The sequence below is a fragment of the Athene cunicularia genome, assembly GCF_003259725.1.
Source record: "Athene cunicularia isolate RWA chromosome Z unlocalized genomic scaffold, athCun1 chrZ_part5, whole genome shotgun sequence".
NCBI lineage: Eukaryota > Metazoa > Chordata > Aves > Strigiformes > Strigidae > Athene > Athene cunicularia.
Window position 1 is genome coordinate 606,033 of NW_020799146.1, and position 20,422 is coordinate 626,454.

Consider the following 20,422-nt stretch of genomic DNA (forward strand, 5'->3'; position numbering starts at 1 on the left):
CATGTTTTAGAAATTAATCCCTTGAAGGTGGGCATGCAAATCTCTCTTTACAACTATCTCCCCTTTCCTTACTAACTCCTTGCTTGATTTCATTATTTTCTTTTTCTCTGCCCTGCACAAGACCTGCACAGACTTACTTGCACAAGAGACCACAACAGTTTTGGATGAACTAGACAATAAACTCTTTCAGGAAAGCTTTCAGTGCATTATAATAACATCTCCTTGCTTTTCCCCTTAATACTCTTTCAGCCTGACAACTCCAGAATATCTCTCCATCAAGCATCTTTTCCACAGTAACTGCACTGCTGCAGGACATCATATATCCTTCAAAGACATTACGGCCTCCAATCACCCTGCACAGGAAAATCTTATTAACTCCAACTTAAACACTGAACAACTCTAAAGATCAGGCTAGAAAAACTTGAAGGTTGTAAGCCTATGTCTAAAATTACAATTATGGAAAGTGCCAGATTAATGGTTCTGGAGAGAAGCACATTGTAGTTTGAAAAGAATGATGGTAACTTGTCTATAATGCCTCCAAGCACAAGTGATCCTAGGCAGGTGGTAATGTTTTTCCATCTCAGGGGGTTCATAAGTTTTCATGTCTCCCCAGGGGAACATTTCCACCAGTGCAGAAATGAGGCTGAAACACAGATGATGCCTGTAGATGATGTCTGCAGGCAGTTGGTGCTAGTTGCTGCAAGGGGCTTCAGACAAGAATGTGCCCAAGGACAAAATTTGTCCAACTGTGATGAGAACATCCCAGGGAGGGCAGAGAAACCAACAGACACCTGTGGTAGTCAAAGATAAGAAAGCTGGGAAACTTTACAGACAAAGCAATGAGCCAAGATGAGGCCTTATATGAAAAGAAAACAGACATAACTGAGAGTTAAAGAAAGGACACTACGAGGTGCCTCTTCAACAGCCACTAGGGACCACCACAGACCACCGGAAACCCCCATGGAAGCCCCTCAGACACCCTTCCCCAAATTTTACTACATTTGTGCAATATATTAACATATGCATTAGATCCTCTAGAAATAGGTGTGTACCTCTCAAATTAGATGAATATTCATTTCTTTTATTGTATATAGTAAGTGTGATTTTGGTTTTTGGCATGCACTTTAGAAGGAATGATTCCCCGTGCATCCTGCACTGCAATAAAGAATGCCTGCCTGCTAAAAACTTCAAACTAAGAGGTTTCTTTTGAGACCGAATTTATGGTAGCACAGAAAGGCACTTTAAGTAACAACTGGCACAATTCCACTTGCTGAGCTCACACGATATCCAGACCAGGACTCTCTTGTCTAGGTCCCAAGCCAGGAAACTCGTTCTCCCTCTCAGGGATGTGCACTGTCACTGCTCTATTAAACCTTCTCTGTGTTCTGCCACCTGGTTTCCAAGGAAAGCAACGTTTGTGTGGACAGCTGCAAATCTGCCAGTCCCCCACTGACCTGTGCACTTGCCCAACTTCGATCACACTTCACAAAGCTGTAGTGGTCTCACAGCCAAGTTGCTGCAAGTTCTGTGAAAATCAGTTGCTGAGAAAATGACGTGAATTAAAGCAACACCTTCTCTGCAGGAAGGGCATGGAAAATCCAGCACGCCCAGCATCAGCAGGCAAAACAGTTCCCACTAGCTGGCCAATACAACCAAGATGTTGCAAGTTTCACTGTATGTGGGTTTGCTACTGGATTGAATTCAGGTGGTGGGAACAAAGACAAACAACCACACATCATTACCTTCACAGTAGTGCTGGTCTCAAACCTGAAAGCCTTCGTCTGTCCATTTTCCAAGTATACCTTGAGAACGTTGGGCATACAAAGAAGAGAATTCCCCTGCAGAACAAAAGCAACAACACTAATCCCTGGACATTAAGCCTCTGGGCACCAGTCTGCTCTGCTTGACACAGCACATCCTGGTATAAATTAAAATCTTTCTCTGCTTTTGCAATCCTCTTCTGTGGCTTTATTCCTTGATTATGCTTCTGGCACGGAACAAGGGAAAGTGATCATAACAAATGCTTTTACTATAAAACTCCAATCAGTGCAATAGCTGCACATGGTCCAAGATATGCCCACTGCTCAGTTCCCTACATGGCACAGGCAGATCTGGCAGGTACTGGAAGCTAAGAGCCATTCTCCCTGCTCATTATCACAAAAGCGTCGATGTCTGCTGGAAAACCCATCTTCCCATTACTGGGCACCAGGCAGTGCTAATCCCCACACTGACATTCTCCCACTGGCAGCAGCCATGGCTTCAACTCAGGAGCTACCCAAACCCTCCATGCTACCACAAACAGATCCTGCACACCTCAGCAAGGCTGCAGGACTCAGCTAAACATGCAGTGGTACTTTTCTTGAGCATTCCCCTAAGGTTTGTGACTCTGGGACTTCCCAAATGAGATGATCTCAGAGTTTCCTGAGATAGGTCTCAAATGCATTAGACAAGGCAGTGTCTCACACAGCAAAAGTACCTCCACTGGTGCTCTGAGAAGGGTCTGGGAACTTGGTAATAGCCCTTCTGGTGCTGGCTAGAACTACACCTCTTGGCCCTCCACCTTACTCCCTTAGTAGAGCTCATTTGCACCTGCATTCCTCTTTTCAGCCTTATTCTTCCTGTTGTTCAGTGCTGAGAAAGTGTACTTCTCTGCCCTTGAACTTCCCATTCATCTTAATCTTTCTTATGTTCTTGGACCAGCATATTCCTCCAATCTTAAAAGAGTTTACCTACGTGTCATGACAGTCCCTGGGTTGAGAATGGCATTTTTACGATCATCTCTCCTATGTTTCATGGCTGTGCAACACCTTATAAATCCCACAACCTTGCTCCCTCTTGATAGAGAGCCCATATACCCTGGAAGTGCTACCAGAATGCAAAACACCTACAAATCATTCCTTGTTCCTCACAAATCTTGTTCCTTGTTCCTCCCATCCCTGCTTTGTGGTCTTCAAGGTGCCTACAGTCATCACTGAGGTAAGAGTGAACCCTGCCACTATTCCTGAGCCCAAACTCACTCTTTCATGCTGAGTAGCACACATCACATCTCTGACAGGCTTTGGGTCCTCAATTAATTTCAGAAAAGTGATGCTGGTTTACACCAACTGTACCTTTTCTCTGGTAGCTCCCACAGCCACAGGTTATCATATGAATGGGGCCTTGTACAGCCAGCACTTATCAGAACCTGAAATCTATACAGAAATTCAAATACAAGTATCACCACTCTCCCAGTCAGATCTAATTAGCTGGCCAGAACATACAGACAGGATTTATCTCCTTTTGTGCAGGCTCTAACAGGCTACTGTGAATCAATTCTGAAAGATTCTGCTATGGCTTAAGCAGCTGTACCCCTCCTGTTTTGTCTGGTGCAAGGTTGATTTATTCCATGTTACAGCTAGGCCCACAGCTTCTAATAATACACTGACTGATGATGACCTGAGGATCCTGAGGGATGCATTTCTTGCATATCATTCAGTTATACGGAAATACATAATGAGTTTGCAACAGAAAATGGATGCTGGATAGCAGTGAGGCCTATTAACAATTTATGTTCAAAAACTAGAGTTTCAGGTTTCAAATGCAAAAGACAGCCTCTGGCTTCCTTTCACTTGCCACAAAGATCACTTAGCAATGCTCCATTAGGATGGCAGGAGTAGTGTATTTAATGAAACTGGAGGCTTTGCAGTTTTTCAGGGCCAGAATATCCATTTTGTCTGAATACATCACTCTGCTGAAAGGAGAGCAGTTCTGAAAGAATCAAGCAAAGTAGCTGCTGGTGAACAATGCTCTCCCAGAAAGAAGTCATAAATATGCAACAAATTTATTTACTCTTCCTTTGTGCTAACGTTTTACTGTTTAAAACAGAGTTCACATTCAAGTGGTGAAAAGGGAAGCTAACAGGGACCCCAGCACCAGAATGAATTTCTCTTACTTTTATGTTCTCATTAAATGAATCACAAGCTGTATATTGATTGTGTCCCCCCCTCTGCACTTGCATAGGTGTGATTAACTTAGCAAAATACCGACAGAGGCTTTGTAGGAAGCACAGAGTACACTATCCCCTCTGGAAATGCCCTCTTCAGACCTCTCAAGACCTGCCCTGCAATCAGTAAGTGAATGGCACAGATCTGAGACCTCGAAGTGCTGCAACACCGGCACACAACTTCTGGCTAAAACAGCTCCATGGGAGTTCCCAAGCAGACAGCAGTGTGCACCTCTAGCTGTAAGAAAAAGTAGAGACTTCTGGCATTTTCATGTCTGGCTGGCCCTGCCCAAGGCCTCTCAGTACCTCTGCCTGGGACCTTCCAGAGCATGTTTATCCTGTTCCCTGCTCCCCACCTCGTCAGCTCTGTGGCCTGTGTCACATCTTCTGACCACACGAGGGGTCCAGCCCTGGCTTCTCTGGTCAGCGAGGGTGGCCCAGCTGCCATGATGCTCAGCCAGGATCCCAGACCAGCCTCTCAGTGAGATCTGAGCGATGTGAACACAGCCCTTGGTGGAGCAGAGACAAGCCTTGAAGCAGCTTCAGCATATGTGGCAACAGCTTGGCAGGAAGGAAAGGATCCCAGACTAGAGAGAGTGACTGGCAAACGTGTCAGGACTCACACCTGACCCTCTCCTGCTCTGGAGAGCAGGCTGGAGAAGGAGAAGAAGTCCCGACATGCCTGGAGTCAGGCACAGGTGCCAAAGCCTTCACGCTGTGCCTGTCTAATAGGCTGGTGACATCAATGGCATCTTTGGCTGCCCCTCTGCCCTGACGAGGGGCAAGAGAGGAGACACCAGCCACAGGGAACGCTCTGCCTGAGCTGGGTCAGGAGAACTCTCCACCAACAACGGTGGAAAACAGGAGACAGCATGAAGAGAAGAAAAGGGCCTACTGGCTGGCTCATCATTACTGCAGACTACAAAGAAGCAAGATTTGGTCAGACCTGGAGATGTGGACAGCACTGATGAGTAGGGGGGATCTTGACCACTGAAATTTTTCATTCCAAAGGGAAAAAGGAAAACTCAAGAATTAAAACTTCCAACTGACCCCAGTCCATCCCAATCACACTGAGCTTAATAAGTGAAAGAAAAAGGAAACATTTAAGAACTATTCATACTTCAGGGAAGCTACGAGTGTTCTCACTGCTTGCTCTTTTCTGCTACAGACAGACTCGTATCTATGCGGATCATTTGTTACCAGTGCTACAAACCCTGTGATAAATCTACAACGTTCCTCCAGTGAGCCGTGATCTCGTTGCACATAAGAACAGACTGGCTCAGCTGACAGATGGTCGATTATAGAGGCAGCTGTGAATGCTCTGTGGAAATCCTCTGCAAGGATATGAAGCACAACAAGCTGTAACCCTATCAACTAGAGAACATATGTCAAATCCAAGCACAAAGCAAAGTCACCAGTACTGAACACTGCTGAAGGCCAGGAAGAGATACCCCAGCTACTCTGGCAGCAAATAAGCCTGGTGTGGACAGTAAGAATCACCTCTCTCCGTTAGGGTTAGGATTTCTCATGCCCAGAGTTCAGTCTAGGCTAACTATGGAGAGATTAGCACCTCAGGAGATGACTACATCCCACAGCTGTGTAATGCTGGTTTAAAGTTCACCTGATGGCAAAAGGACAAAAGCAGTACATGCAGATATTTTCCATTAGTCTAAGTAAGCAAATCAAAGATAAAACCCTCTGGAGATGCCAGCATTTTCCCCGATCGCCAATGGGCCTGGGAAACATTGGGACCAGATGCTAGGATGCACATCCAGGGCAGACTAGCACAGTGAGGTGCAGCCACTCTGACGGCACTGGCCACGCTAACCCAGCCCAGCATCTGTCCACAGGACAGACCCATTTCTTCCCAGCACACAGAGCCCATGGCCACTGACCTGTGTGTGTCCATTCACCAGCACTTCCTCTGCGAACCGTACCTTCACCGGGTTTGTTTTTAGCCTTGCCCTCTTCTCTGCAGTAAGAAACGATGACTTGGGCCCCCCCTAGAAAAACAACAGCACTTTGTTAGCAGCTCAGTCTGTTGCAGTCACGTATGAGAGGCAGAGGTGCACAGTACAGGCAGGGGTGTGGTCACAGCCCTTGCTGAAGCTGCTCACACCACACTGCCTCGAACTTACAGGAACAGGTTAGGAGTCTCTCAGCCCCCAGGCTTGCTACGGGCCTTTTTGACCAAACCCAAATCCAGCTCTCCAACCAAGGGACACACATACAACACATGCTGTACACACACTCCTGATTTCATTGCATGTTAACCAACTGCTGTGTTGAGGTATCTCCCCAACTCCTGCAATGAAGCCAGGACCCTGCAGAGCAACTGTTAATCTACCAACAGGTGGCTTGCAGTGGAGGCACACAGCACCATAAACCAACACACGGAGACTGCCTTGCAGTGTCAGACAAAGCCCCCTGTCAGTGCATCACAAAAACACAGCCCTGTACACAGCACTTCTCAGCTCAGCTGGGGTTTCTAGAGCATACTCTCATATTGCAAATGTTTAAGAAAACTGCTCAAAGTTAAAAAGCCATCTTAACTTCATTGTACTGCTGCCACATAACCATGCTTTCACCATAACAGGGGCCTACCAAGCTCACAAGACACCATGTGGGCCTAGGAACCACTGAGTTCTTGTGCCCAAACATCCTGCTCCTGTAAAGCACAGTATTCCCTAAGAAGAAAAGAGGCAGTGTCCCTCAGTATGCTCCTAGACAACTTCGAGGTAGAGCAACTCCTATATTCCTGCCAGAGGCACAGGTGCCTCCCAACCTGCCACAGCCCATCTTGCCCCAAGGCCATTTGGCAAGGACAGAGGAAGGGAGGCAGGCAGGAGTCCCTGTGCCCGGTGCACAAGCCCTGCCAGTCTGCCGGGCTGTACAGAGCATCATGCCCTGCAGCTGCCCTGAGCAGGTCCAAGGCCGCCCACATCCCTTCCAGTGCGGCCAGAGCAGCCCCGGCAGTGGGTCTGGTACCATTGATGGGAGGTGTTACCTCTCAGCTCTAAGCACAGCTGCCTTCAGAGCGCGGCAAGAGCCAACCCCAAACCCCAGATCAGCCTTGGCTGTATTTGGAAGTGTCCTTAAAGTGACCTGCAAAGGAAAAAACAAAAATGGGTTTGTGCCCCATTTGCTTCTCAACAATGCATGAAGGCCTGTGAACAGTGTTCCAAGTCCCGTGAAGGGTTTTCCAAATCCTTTCTCTCTGAAAAGCCATTGCATTTCCTCTCTTTTGGCAGGCATGCAAAAAATGCATTCAGGTCTTGCATAACCAACTCTCAGTTTTATCTCCAGAGCCAGATCAAGCACTGGCAAGACTGATGGCCAGTGTATAGGCAAGGGAGATCAGATTAACAACAGAAGGAAGCCACTGTTCAGTGGGTTTGCTTAAAGCTTTTCTGGTTACTTTGGCTTTGTGCACACCATTGAATGCCAACACATGGAAAACTCTGAGCAGGAAAAATATATTAAAGAAATTTTCTCTTTAATGTACCTCTACTGAACAAGCCAAGAAACCTCATGACCTTAAGCCTGAGAGCTCCAGTAACTCTACTGAAGGAATTATTCTTATATCTAAGAATAAATCAAAATAAAGAAAACCTCCAAGCAACCAAAAAACACTCCCAAAATGCTTTCTGGAGTGGGGGAAAATCCCTCTCAGGCCACTTTCATACATCACAAGAAGCCAAAAAGCACACAAACCCAATTTTGTCCTTGCTTTGCAGCTCAGCTTTTACACACATAGAAATCATGTGGACAAACACAGCACGTCGGCAGTACATGGCTTCTGAGGAATTTTATGCTACAGGAATGGGCCATCAGCACCAAGTTTTGTACTCAAACTTTGTTTCTACTCCCTAAAGTATGATGCACACGCAGGTCTCAGCCCTTAACCAGATGGAACCTGGAGAAAAAGCGATAAATATTTCCAGCACTTGTAAAGGAAAGCCGTAAGAGCTTCCACAGAGCACCTAAGGCAGGTGCTGGGCCTGCAGCCTCAACTCCTGACCGTCGCGTCCAGGGGTCCCCACGGCCCAGACAGCCCCAGCACATGGGAAGTACTCCAGGCTGCTCTTTGTGCCCACAGCTTGCCGAGAAGACCTGCCTTCATTTCACTGTGGCCTCCTGGCCTCTGTGGATCCTGCTGGGCCCTCACAGCTCCTGATGGAGCCTCCAGCTCCAGGGACTGTGGGCTCAAACTGCTCCGCAAGCCTCTCCATGTGGCCGGCTCTGCAAGCCGCCCTGGCCCTGCACCCAGGGGAGCAGTGAGGAGTTACTGCCAGTTCTCCCCAAAACCCCCTCAAAGAGCATGTGTGAAGGCAGAGGACCCTCACAGCTCCCTCATGGCTTCTGTTGGGCCCTCGCATCCCGTGTGCCAGCCCAGCCACCCCACCTTCCCCACCAGCCACGCTGCCGGCCGCGGCCCTCTGGGGCAGTGCTGCTGGGAGTGCTGAGAGTGCTGAAGAAAGGCCATTTACCGACGTGCAGCGCAGGACGGTTAGGAGGAGCTCGTCACCAGCCTCCCTGTAACAGAGACATGCAGTCAGCCCGGGTCAGCACCACCCATGCCTTCCTTCCCACTGTCATGGCAGGCGGTGCCGGCGAGGCTCTTGGCCCCCCCACTGTCCTGTGAGGGCAGGCTCTCGGCCAGGTACCGACATGGCAGAGAAAAGGTGGGAACCCCCCTCTCCTGGGCTGCCATGCCCTTGAGCACAGGGTCACCCCATTCCCGTGGGGCAGGGTCCCACTGGGCGCAGCACCCTCAGAGGGGGCGAGGTCCCTCTGCAGCCTTCTGTGAGACCCGGTCCCCGCACGTCTCCTGTCAGGCCTCTGCCGCCTCGTCCCCATGGGCCGCACAGGACCACACCTGATGATGTCAGCTGCTCGTTCGACGGACACGTCTTCCACCACAGTGGAGTTTATGAGGAGGAGCTGGTCACCCGGCTGCAGCTTCCCTTCAGCGGTGCTCCCTGTGGGTGACCAGCACACTGTCAGTCACAACAGCACTGCGCCCACAGACTTCCCCCATGGGGGACACTCACTGCGAGCTCCTCTTCCCACCCAGCACCCGCACGCCTCACCAACTGCCTCTGGATGGCAAAGAGGGGCCAAAGGACGCTGTGCCTTGATGCCAGCTGGTGTACCACTGCCCATGTCCACGCCAGCTCACCCAGGCTCTCCTGGCCCCATAGGCTGCCCCTGCATCACAGAAATCATCCTTGCACAAGTCTTTTCCCTCGTCAGAGCCCACCACACAGGGCTAGAATGCCGCTGGCCTGGAATGCAGCTAGAGGGCTCACAGGCCCTCAGGAAACCACAGGAGGACTGGGGGTAGCAGCACTGCCTTGCCCTTTGCGTGCCTACTAGCCCTGGGCAGCCCCAGGGCCCTGACCAGCTGCCACAGCTCGGGGGTCCCTCTTTGCAGGATTCACACTCTGGCCTGGCCCTGGGGGTGACATCCCAGCTGACTACAGGCAGCACACAGGCCGGGGCTCGGTGCTCCCGGCACACCAACGGTCACCCCAAGGTGCTGCAGCACCCCTGGGAGGTCCGGGTGGATTCCCAGCACAGTGACTCCCCTCTGACACCCAGGAGAGGACGGAGGATATCACCTTAACGACCATCTGCTGGGAGAACCCACGACAAAGGAAGAAGATGGTTTCTGAGCTTTGCTGTCCAGGAGAGTAGCAGCTGCAGGATCCAAGAGGCTAAGGAGCAGGCGGACCCCAGCTCCACTACAACACACACTACTGAACCTCTCTGCCAGAGCCCTCACATCCCCCTAGCACCCGCTACCTCTGGGAGACCCTGGCACCAGGTGCCATTTGTGAACAGCAAAACAGGAAGACAGTCATTTGGAATTAAATACAGGGATTTTAGCCGTGGGCTCCAACAGCAATGGCAGGACTTAAAAGCACAGGTTTCTTTGTGCCTTAGTTTTAACAGAATGTTGATCCTTTCTGATTAAGAAAAAAGAAAAGTGCAACAGAAAACCTCCTTCACTTCTCAGACCCCAAAACTCTCAGGTAATTTAGCCACGTTTCACATGGCAAGGGACATAAAGAGAAAATTTCACTCAAAAGCACTGTGAAAGGACAGACCCCATCATAGTGCCTTTAAGTTAAACATCCCACCCTAGGCAGACGGGGGATGCTGCAGCCCACACTGGCAGCTGGAGAGGCAGAGCCCAGGCCAACCCTCCAGCCACCCTCCCCACAACATCCACCTGCACAGCTCGGGCACAGTCGTTCTCTGGCTGTCGCACTCACACCAACAGGTAAAAAGCAGCCATTTTTGTGTACCCATTAAAAAAATAAATAAAAACCAGATTCACAGTTTTTGATTCAAAACCCCCAAGCCACATTAAAAACAGAGTTATAGCCCTCCCTTTTATAACTGGAAGAGCTGGTCTGCTTCACTCAAGCAGAATTTCACCTGGGCTGCCTGTAACTAGCAGTGATCCTCTCTGCATTGCAGGGCTGTAAGCCCAGAGAGCTCTTTCAACAACAGATCACCAGGGCCCCTGCAGAATAAGAACTCTAAGATGAGATTAAATTTTTCTTGTGCATTTCATATAAAACACCAGAAAGAACTTTGCTTTGAAGCAGCTTTTTGCATCCCTAAAGGTCAGCTGTGTCCAAGTGCAGGCAAAGGATTAGCAGTGAAGCTGCTATTGGCTCAGATTTCCTCCATGCCATCACAATCAAGTAGATCTTCAGGCACTCTGCACACACAGGCACATCAGCTTTTGTCCTCATTATTCAAGGATCACATGCCAACCTGAGAAACTCATAAATACCTGTCAGGAGTTTATCACTAAAATCATCTGGGACAGCTCAGGCTTCTCACACCTGCGGCTGTAGGGAGAAGAATCAGTGCTTACCTGCAGTGACAGATGCAATTGTAAGAGGAAGGTTTGGACAAATCTCAAAACCATAGTGGTGGTGGACCAAATCTTTGTATACCGTGACAGTAAGTTTGACACGGCTGGCAGGCTGGCCACTGCCATCACTGGGACTGTCAGTCACAGACACTCTGCCCCTGTAAGACATGAAGCCGGTGATTAACGAAGATACAGTCAGAAGATACTTTATTTGAAAGGGCATAGATTCACACACATACACACACCCCCACTTTCAGTGGGCTGCACCAGTACACAAAGAGGCCACTGGCCGGCTTGGTACCCAGCACTGCACAGGTCAGCAGTAACCCCCCAGGCTCCACCAACATCATACCAGTGGCACCAGCTGGTTGTACCACAACCCTTTCAGCCCCCACCAGCCCAGTGGTCACAGGTAGAGCTCCAGGTGTGCCCTGCAGCAAGCCCTGACCTGCACAGATCACAGCAACACCATTACCCACGAGGCAGCGAGAGAATTTTCAGTTCTCTGCTTCTGCCAGGATCCAATCCAGCTTAATTTTGATTCACAGACCTTAGGAAAGTAAAGCAGCTGTGGGCCAGGATCCCTTGTAAGTGCAACACAGTCTTACCCTAAAAACATGGGCCAACAGCAAGACACAAAGAGAAGTACAACCCCATCTTCAAGAAACGCACACTTCACATTGAGCAGTACTGCTTTTCTGCAGATGTGGCTCAAAACCAGTATGGGTGAAAGCAGAAACATCTGTCCCCAGAAACAGAGGGAGGTGCTTAAAAACACTGCTTTTTCTAGTGACTACTGTATGCTTATTTCCAAAGAACAACTAAAACAATGAGTAAGGTCTGCAACCTGCAACTGCCCCTGTTTGTTGGGAACAAGCTTGTGCTGTCTCTGATCAAAGGTAATAACAGATATTCCTTTCACAGAAAACATGTTTACCTGGATGCACCATCCCGAGAGCGATGAAGCCATTTTGCTACCATTTGCTCTATTCTACATGCTTTGCGTGTCTGGATTAAGTTAGTGTCCAAATCTTCCATCTACCTGAAAGTGACAGAAATCACAGGAAGACAGAATGATAAAAGATTGAGAGAATCTATTCTAGACACTGTTCAGAGTTACCAACACCAATTCACAACTCCTTTGTAATAAAGGGATCCACTGGCAACCTGGGAAGTCCACATGCTTTAACAGAGGTTGTTAACATCTGTACACTTACCTCCTGCCCATCCAGCCTCCCCTCCTTGTCCTTCTGGTCAGTCCGTATTGGTGGTCATAGTGCATTAGCTACTCAGGCAGAGAATGACCCACGAACATCTGTATTCCTTTTTCATGGTTTCTGGATCCAGTGATCTGTTTTCTCAACGTGAGAAAGCTGCTGTGGCTAGTCATTGGAAAGTCCTTCTCCATTTTAGTCCAGGATCTCTGAATGATGTTTAGTAACACCCAACTGTACACTGATTCAAACTAGACACACTTCTTCCAATGACCACCATCTCAGGGACCAGCACACAGCCTTCAAACTCAGTGGGCCCAACACTTCAGGGCACAACAGTGAGGTTTACAGCCAATGGCTGGCTGCCCTGGAGAGACTCACTGTGACAGATTTTCTCCTGGATGAATACAGCCACAGTAATTTTACAAAGAGCAGTGACAAAGAAAGAAACTGAATGGCCAGCACAAGCTCCTGCACACTGCTATTTGCACTAACAGAACTAGTCTCTAAACCAAGGTCACAAGCTCAAATTTGTATCTCTCTGACAAAACTGGTCCAGTGTACTGATGCCTCCTAGTCCTGGAGCTCTGTGAACTTAGGTGGTTCCATAAATCAGTAGAGTGGCTCATCCAGGATCTTCCATTTAAAAGCTCTAGTTCAACAACAGGAAAATGGTCACTCACCCTCCCTGCTCCTTGTGTGTGTACCCTCTGCTTTTGATAGAATGTTTTTAATCCTACTGAACTGAAGAACTGCAGCATTAGAGAAGGGTTTGGCTCAGATTTGCTTAATTCACTGTGACTTTAATTGAACCTAAAAACCTCCCTTCTTTGGAAGATGCAAAGTCTAGGTCAGCTTCCACACCCCAAACTGAACCTGCCAACCCATGATTCCTCAATCAAAACAGCTAATTTGCCATTTTAACATTTTAACGTGTTAAAATTCCAAGATGCAGAAAGATGCAGAATTCCAAGATGCAATTCTGCATTCCAAGATGAAGAAAGCCAGCAGCCATATATCATTTTCATTACTCATTCAAACACTGGAAAGAACTGTGAGCTGCAAGTGAAGCAGACAGGAAATACGTCTGCATCTACAAGAAATCACAAAGAATATAAACTCTTTTTGTATTGTATTTCAGCAAGGAAACAGAATTATCATATCTACCTTTCACACTGTGTCTTCTGGTCAGCTTGCAAGATTTGTATGTCCTGAGCTTCTCTCTCGTGTCTTCTGCTCAGACAGTAAGTTCCGCACATCGAGGACATTGTCTGTTATACTGGGACAGTGCACAGGACAGCGGGCTGCTGGTCCATAGCAGGAGCTCTGCTGTAGCAGAAATATCAGTAAGCTAACTTCAGAATAACAAAATATAAAAGAGATGGTTGGAAGCTAACAGAAACGAGGCACAAAACATTTTGATTCAAGACAAACTGGACCTCTCCCCCTCAGCACTCTCCCAACTCACAGCACTTCCCCTAACCCATCTTTTTCTAACAACGGTAAGACAACAGGACCAACATTTGTTGATGTCTCCTTCCCTCCTAGGAAGCCATCTGAGCCCATTTCACTGCCTGCCTGTGTAGAAATGGACAGAAAAGAGGGCCATAAAATTGAACCCTTCAGGAGTTGTTTCACTGAGGATTCTCCTGGCTACTCTTTCTTATGCTGCACAATTCAAAACTTCTCCTTCTGACACACTGCTCCTGTATCTACCTCTGAGCAGCATCTCTGAACCAAACACCTTGCAACCAAGCAGTGTTTTCTGAAGGAAACTAGAGCTTGTAGGATGGGAAATCTGCTCCCTTTCTGAAGGATGACTGGGAAATAACCACAGAACAAGCAGAAGTGCAGCAGTTCTACAGCCTGAAAGGTATACATAGGACATGTCAGACCAAGGCCTGAGCAGCCATCGTCTGTACTTCGCATGCTTCCTTTCAGCCTTTTTATTTCACCGTTTCTGACAGTCAGCTCCATAGACACTGTAACACTCACATGACAGTGTGGCTGCAGCCATCTTCTGACTTTGATTTAATCTCCTTCTCAGTAGCGTAAAGTGCTTTGGCTTTCCTACATCCCTTCAAATGCTCTAATATTCCCCTCTGAACCATGCAAAAGTCCTGCTTGCAGCTGGCCCTTCCTCTCAAGAGGCTCTCTGCTTGGATGCCTAGAAGTCACCCACTTCAGCTACTGATGCACTGAGATCAGCTGTTCTCTGGTGCCTTCTCATTATGTCCTTGTGCAGCTGCACCCTCTACCCTGCCCCGTATCTTTTACTTTGCAGAAGGAACAGCCTTTCCTTCCCATGCTTCTGCTGTGCTTCACAAAACAGAATTTCTGGAGAAAGCCTCTTAACCTGCAGAACAAGGAAGAAAAGCCTGAAGAACAAAAATAAATGCTTAGAGAACCCAGATGGAATACTAGAAGAGAAAAAAACCTACATTGTCCCTTCAGTCAACTGGAATACTTGAACCAAAAATTAGGTATCTTCGAAGAGGCAGTTTTGTTAGATATTTCCCTGTAATAGTGCAGAACACAAGGCAGCAGTCGTCTTTTTCATGGTGTCCCCACAGCACACAGGCACCGGCACTTGTGCTGGGCAGGACAGGGTCACCCACCCCTTTGCACAGACCTATCACACATGTGCAGGTGGCTCCTCCTTGCTTCAAAGATGTTTTGCCAAAGCTCTGACCTGAGACCTTCTCCCAACTGCCCTTTTGCGACTGTTCTTGAGCCAAGCCTTCAAGCGCGTCACTAAGCAGCTTGAGTGGGCTAGGATCGTAATACACAAAGACCCTTAAACTCTGTCAGAGGAAGCCAGGACTTTGTCAGGTATTTGCATGGCTGACAGACCCATCCAGACAGCCCTTGCTGGGTGTGTCAGAGGAAACCTGGGTGGACAATTCTGGCTGTTCAGGAACAACACTGACTTAAAGATCAGGACCTTGAAAAACCTCAGAGCGTGCAGCCACAGGGCAGTACAACAAACAGCAGTGCTGCAAAGTGCACTGTCACCTGTCTGGAGCAACTGAGGACACAAGAACTGCCAGTCTTCAGTGTCCGTACGTGGTGTGCCTCTTCCACAGCAGCAAGAACACCACTTCCCCACCAGCCTCTTTTTCTGCAGCCTCCCTCTCACCCACTGCAGCAGCACAACAGGTTCATAAATTCCACCCCTGCTGCAGACAAGAACATAGACCTGATCTCACATGACTTTGTTCTTGTTCACTCCAAAGTGGAGCAAAACGTTGGTTGCAGCCTGCCATACAAGAAGAAGAAGCTGTAGAGAAATGGGTGCCAACTGTGCCATCAGGCAGAGGGCACCAAATGGAGGAGTATTCAGCCAGCTAGCCCAAACTTGACTGGCAGGAAAAAAAGCCAAAACCAGCTTTCAAGAAGAATACTTCAATTTTTCTCATATCATTAAATGGAAAATATTAATCCATCAAACTGAAATTTTCTGATGGACAAAAGTTTCACTGTTTTTGAAATTACGTCTTTGTTTTAAAGTGTTCACCACCATCAAAATGTAGCAGCAGGAACAGCAGTCATAATCAGCAGGTCTCCACTCACTGATGGCAGAGAACTGCATGAACAGAAACAGTTGCCATAAACTGTCATAAAACAGGTCCGGGTGTGCTCCACCCGTATCTCCACTCATCTGGGCTTTTGGAAGCATCTTTCTAAGTACTTCTTGTAATGGATGCCAGTCAGCAGTGAGCAGTCTCAAGGCAGGCAATACTAAAATCCAAATAGTGTATAATGTGCCCCATCCTCTCCCAGCCCCCAAAGCACAGTACAATAATGGGCTCTAACAAAGAGCTAGGACACTTCGGTGCTCCTCGGGGTGTACAGAAGTCTGCAGCACATAATTCACTTGCTCACTGCCTATGCAGCAAGACTTCAACACACAAAAACCACTGTGTATTGTGGCAAGCAGCCCTGCAAGGCTAAGCAGAGTATAACGGTTTGTGGGAACACAGTTCATCCTCTTCTGTTGCAGTTTTTTCGCCACTGGCACCCTGCACATTGCTGAGACAGCATCAGGCCAAAATCCAGATTTTCTCAGAGTAACAAGCAAGAGGACCATGGATAACCTAGGTTAAATGACCCCTGACTCTCCTCAGGGTATTTGGCATGGTGACCGTTCTTACACACATTTTTGATTATGCCGGAGACCTCAGGCAGGCCACCTGAGAGCAATCAGAAAAACAGGCAGCTAGAGGAGATGATGGGCAGGTCTGACCCCAGCTGTCTGCCTGAGCTCTGCGAGCTGGGACATAGCAAGAAAGATGGCCTGTCTTCTGCCTTCTCCCACAGACTCTGTCAGAGGTGGTCAAGACAGCTGAGGAGAATTCCTTTGTTCCACTTTTTAAAAAAGGGCTCCCGTGTACCTGCACCTCCCTGCAAAGCTCCCAGAACCTCCCATGGGCATGAGAAGCTCAGCAGATTGGCAGGGCAGGACACCCAGCTGTGGCCAACACAGGAGGTACACATACAGGATATTTCTGCATCGCTCCATCTTCACATCAGTCCTAACAACTCACTCTCACTACAGCCCAACCACCCTCATGCTCATGTTCCAGAGCCCCTGATCTAAAGTTATACTGATGGCTAGAAGTTCCAGATTTGGTCTGATTTCTACCATGAGAGTAAAGTATCTGACCTTTACAGTGGCAACAAATCACCCCGATACATGATCCCAGGTGCATCCTCACAAGGCAAAGGGAGAGGAATTCAAGTTTTTTGTTTGTTTTAAATTTCCTGCAGTCTCGGTTCTAAATACTGGGAGCCAGCAGCTACGTCACAAATACTCTTGTGAGAATACGTGTATTAATAGCAGATGCAGAACAATTACATCTTCTTTACAAAATACACTTTTCTACCTGAAAAGCACACAATCAGCATTTCCCTTACCACTGTTGCTGCCAGCCCTGCTGATGGTGCCAGTGGAAGATGAAGCCAGGCTTGGCAGCAGGTTCCTAACTACTGTAACTTGCTCTCTGTGGGGTTTAGGGAGCATCTATCAGAAGCCTGTGCAGCTATGCAAAGATTAATGCACTACGGCCTCATACGTGAATTTACTAAGCGAATAAAGGGCCTTTAAGGCTTCTTCCACCTCCCATCTTCAAGTCAGCCCCCATCCACTGTGCAGTAATGATTAGAGCAGAGATAATTAGGAGAGCAGAGAGCTCCAGCCTCTAAACTTCAGTCTCTAAGACCCAGCTCATCCCACAGAGCCCTCACAGGAAGTCCCACCATGTGCAACAAGGCTGTCTGACCATGGACGATACAAACCCTGCCTCTGACTACACTAACATGCCAGGGACCCCAACATTCCTTGTGTAAATATGTCTATAAGTTCTAAACATCTGCTTCCCTTCCTTTGAACTGAAAAGGCTTAGGGCTCACAGTCAAAATTTGTGGTGTTGAAAATACAGGCAGTAAGATTCAATGGCAGTGAGTTCCGTGGCCCGAAATGTAAATACAGGGCCTTGTGCTGGTCCCTTCTGCTCTTCATCAAAACTGAATCTCTCTTTTGACACAAGGTCAAAACCTGTGCACTGGGTTAGATCTTTAAAAAGCAGTCTGTTGCTCCTCAGGAGGGGTCCAGCTCCAAAAATGGCCTCTCGTCCTCTTCCAAATGCTCCTTTATGGGGCAGACAAGTCTCCCAAAAGCAGCAAGACTGCTAGTACTAACACCATTCATTGCTGCTAATGCAGCCTCAGTGTCTTATCATTCCTCTTACCCTTTGACAGATGGCTCATTCCAGACCAGAGCTCTTGGGCTTCAAAGTAGTAAAAGTGAACTTCAGCATTTCTCCAGGAGAAAAAGCCAAGATGTCTGTGCCATCCATGCAGAGTGTGAGGATGCTACACACTACAGCTGTGAAAGCAACCTTCCAGAACAAGCTGTGAAAAATACATGGCAGGGTTGTTCATGTCTTCCTTCCCCTTTGCCTCTTCATGGCAGAGGAACATAAACAAGTCCACAGTCCTGCCAGTATCCAAACTGTAGCTGCTCTTGCCAAGAAGGCTGAAGGTGGTAGCAGAGCCATGTTCTGCCCTCCCTGAGGCAGAAACATCCACCAGAAAAAACACAAGATCAAAGTAATCCTGTATCCTCTCAGCACCAGACCAAAGGCAATACTGAAAGGCGTGAATGGAGGCAAGTCCACACTCGGGGAGGCAGGCAACCGCCCTCCCTGCCAACCTCACCTTCCCAGGCACCTCTGTACAACAGGTGCGAGGCTCTGGATGTGCTCTGGATGTTTCAGCTGAAAATGTGGGTGATAGTGTATCGTCACCTGCTGGTCAAACTAAAGAGCACAAAGGAAACAGGCAGCAGAGACAGGGAGAGGTACCCTGGCAGGAGTCGGGGATGTTGCCCAGTTGGGTAGGGATGGGGTCAGGAAGGCCAAGGGGCAGCTGGAGCTGAACTTGGCAAGGGACACAAAGAATAATAAGTGCTTCTATAAATATGGCAGCCAGAAAAGGAAGGTCAAAGAAAGTGTACTGCCCACAAGGAACATGCCTGGCAAGCTAGCAACACAGACAAGGCTGAGGTACTCAACAGCTTTCCTGCCTCAGTCTTCACTGTCCAACTCTCTTACCGCACCTCCCGAGTGGATGGACCTCAAGGCAGGGACTGGGGGAGCAAAGTCCCTCCTACTGTGAGAGATGATCAGGTTCAGGACCCTCTGGGGAACTGAACATACAAAAGTCTGTGGGACCTGATGAGCTCCATCCCAGAGTCCTGAGGGAATTGGCTGATGTTGTTACCAAGCCCCTCTCCAGGATATCTGGGCAGCCAGGGGAAGTCCTCACTGCCTGGAAAAAGGGAACCACTGCACCCATTTTTTAAAAGGGTAGAAAGGAGGACCCTGGGAACTACCGACCTGTCAGCCTCTCACCTCTGTGCCTGAGGAGATCATGGAACAGCTCCTCCTAGAAGCTGTGCTGAGGCACATGGAGAACAGGGAGGTGATTCGAGACAGCCAACGTGGCTTCACCAAGGGCAAGTCCTGCCTGACCATCCTCGTGGCCTTCTAGGGTGGAGTGACTGCATCAGTGGACAAGGGAAGAGCTATGGATGTCATCTAGCTGGGACACAGACCCCCACAACATATTTCTCCCTAAACTGGGTGGACTAGCTGGATGGTTGCATCCAGAGGGTAGCTGTCAACGGCTCAGTGTCTGGATGGAGATCAGTGACAAGGGGTATCCCTCAGGGGTCTATATGGGGACCAGGACTGTTTAATATCTTCATCAGTGACACAGACAGCAGGATCAATTGGCACCCTCAGCAAGTTTGCAGACAACATTAGTGCCGCAGCTGACATGCCTGAGGGATGGGATGCCATCCACAGGGACTTGGACAGGCTCGAAGGGTGGCCCAGGTGAATCTTGTGAGGTTCAACAAGGCCAAGTGCAAGGTTCTGCACATGAGTCAGGGCAATCCCAAGCAAAAATCTAGGCTGGGCAACAAGTGGATTGAGAGCAGCCCTGCAGAGAAGGACTTGGGGGTATCAGTGGGTGGAAAACTGCTTGTGAGCCAGCACCGTGCGCTGGCAGCCCAGAAAGGCCCCCGTGTGCTGGGCTGCACCCAGAGCAGGGTGGGCAGCAGGGTGAGGGGGGGGGGGGGGTGGGGGATTCTCCCCCTCTGCCCCACTCTAGGAGACCCCCCTGCAGGGCTGGGTCCAGCTCTGGAGCTCCCAGTACAAGACACACATGGAGCTGTTGGAGCAGGTCCAGAGGGGGCCACAGAAATGATCAGAGGAATGGAACACCTCTCCTGTGAGAACAGACTGAGTGAGTTATGGTTGTTCTGCCTGGAAAAGACGAGGCTCTGGCAAGACCTTATTGCAGCTTTTCAGTACTTAAAGAGAAGTTATAAAAAAGATGAGAACAGGTGGTTTAGTAGGGCCTGTAGCAATAGGGCAGGGGGTAATGTTTTTAAGAGGGTAGATTCAGACTAGATATAAGGAAGGAACTTTTTACAATGGGGCTGTGAAAACACTGGACCAGGTTTCCCAGAGAGGTGGTAGATGCCCTGTTCCTGGAAACATTCAAAGCCAGGCTGGATGGGGCTCTGAACAACCTGATCTGGTTGAAATGTCCCTGCTCATTATTGCAGGGGAGTTGGACTAGATAACCCTTAAATATCCCTTCCAAAGCAAACTATTCCATGATTTTACCTCTTGTGTAGCTGGTGACACATCCTCATGCTAGACAGAAAGCAGGGCTGGCCTTGCTCAGGCTACCCTACCTCATCAGGCATGGTCTTCCCTACAGACCAGTTATTTGCCACATGCTGCCCTCACAGGCTCT

The 20,422-nt window shown here is 48.6% G+C and overlaps 1 protein-coding gene across 6 annotated transcripts in view; it reads right to left on the reverse strand.

Moving 5' to 3' along the window:
* The window catches only part of FRMPD1 (FERM and PDZ domain containing 1), a 27,110-nt gene extending 13,691 nt beyond the window's left edge, over positions 1-13,419 (reverse strand). For 2 of the 6 annotated variants that reach the window (XM_026866879.1, XM_026866877.1), the window contains exons 1-7: positions 13,259-13,418; positions 11,815-11,919; positions 10,878-11,035; positions 8,862-8,964; positions 8,473-8,518; positions 5,878-5,985; positions 1,743-1,838 (exon numbers count right to left, since the gene is read on the reverse strand). In XM_026866879.1, the coding sequence (XP_026722680.1) occupies positions 1,743-1,838; positions 5,878-5,985; positions 8,473-8,518; positions 8,862-8,964; positions 10,878-11,035; positions 11,815-11,915 (612 nt within the window). In that variant the 5' untranslated portion in view covers positions 11,916-11,919; positions 13,259-13,418. Of the gene's footprint in view, positions 1-1,742; positions 1,839-5,877; positions 5,986-6,989; positions 7,088-8,472; positions 8,519-8,861; positions 10,841-10,877; positions 11,036-11,814; positions 11,920-13,258 lie in introns of those variants that run through there. The other 4 variants (XM_026866875.1, XM_026866876.1, XM_026866874.1 and 1 more) reach the window with 4 other exon arrangements.
* Between the last annotated feature and the right edge of the window lie 7,003 nt (positions 13,420-20,422).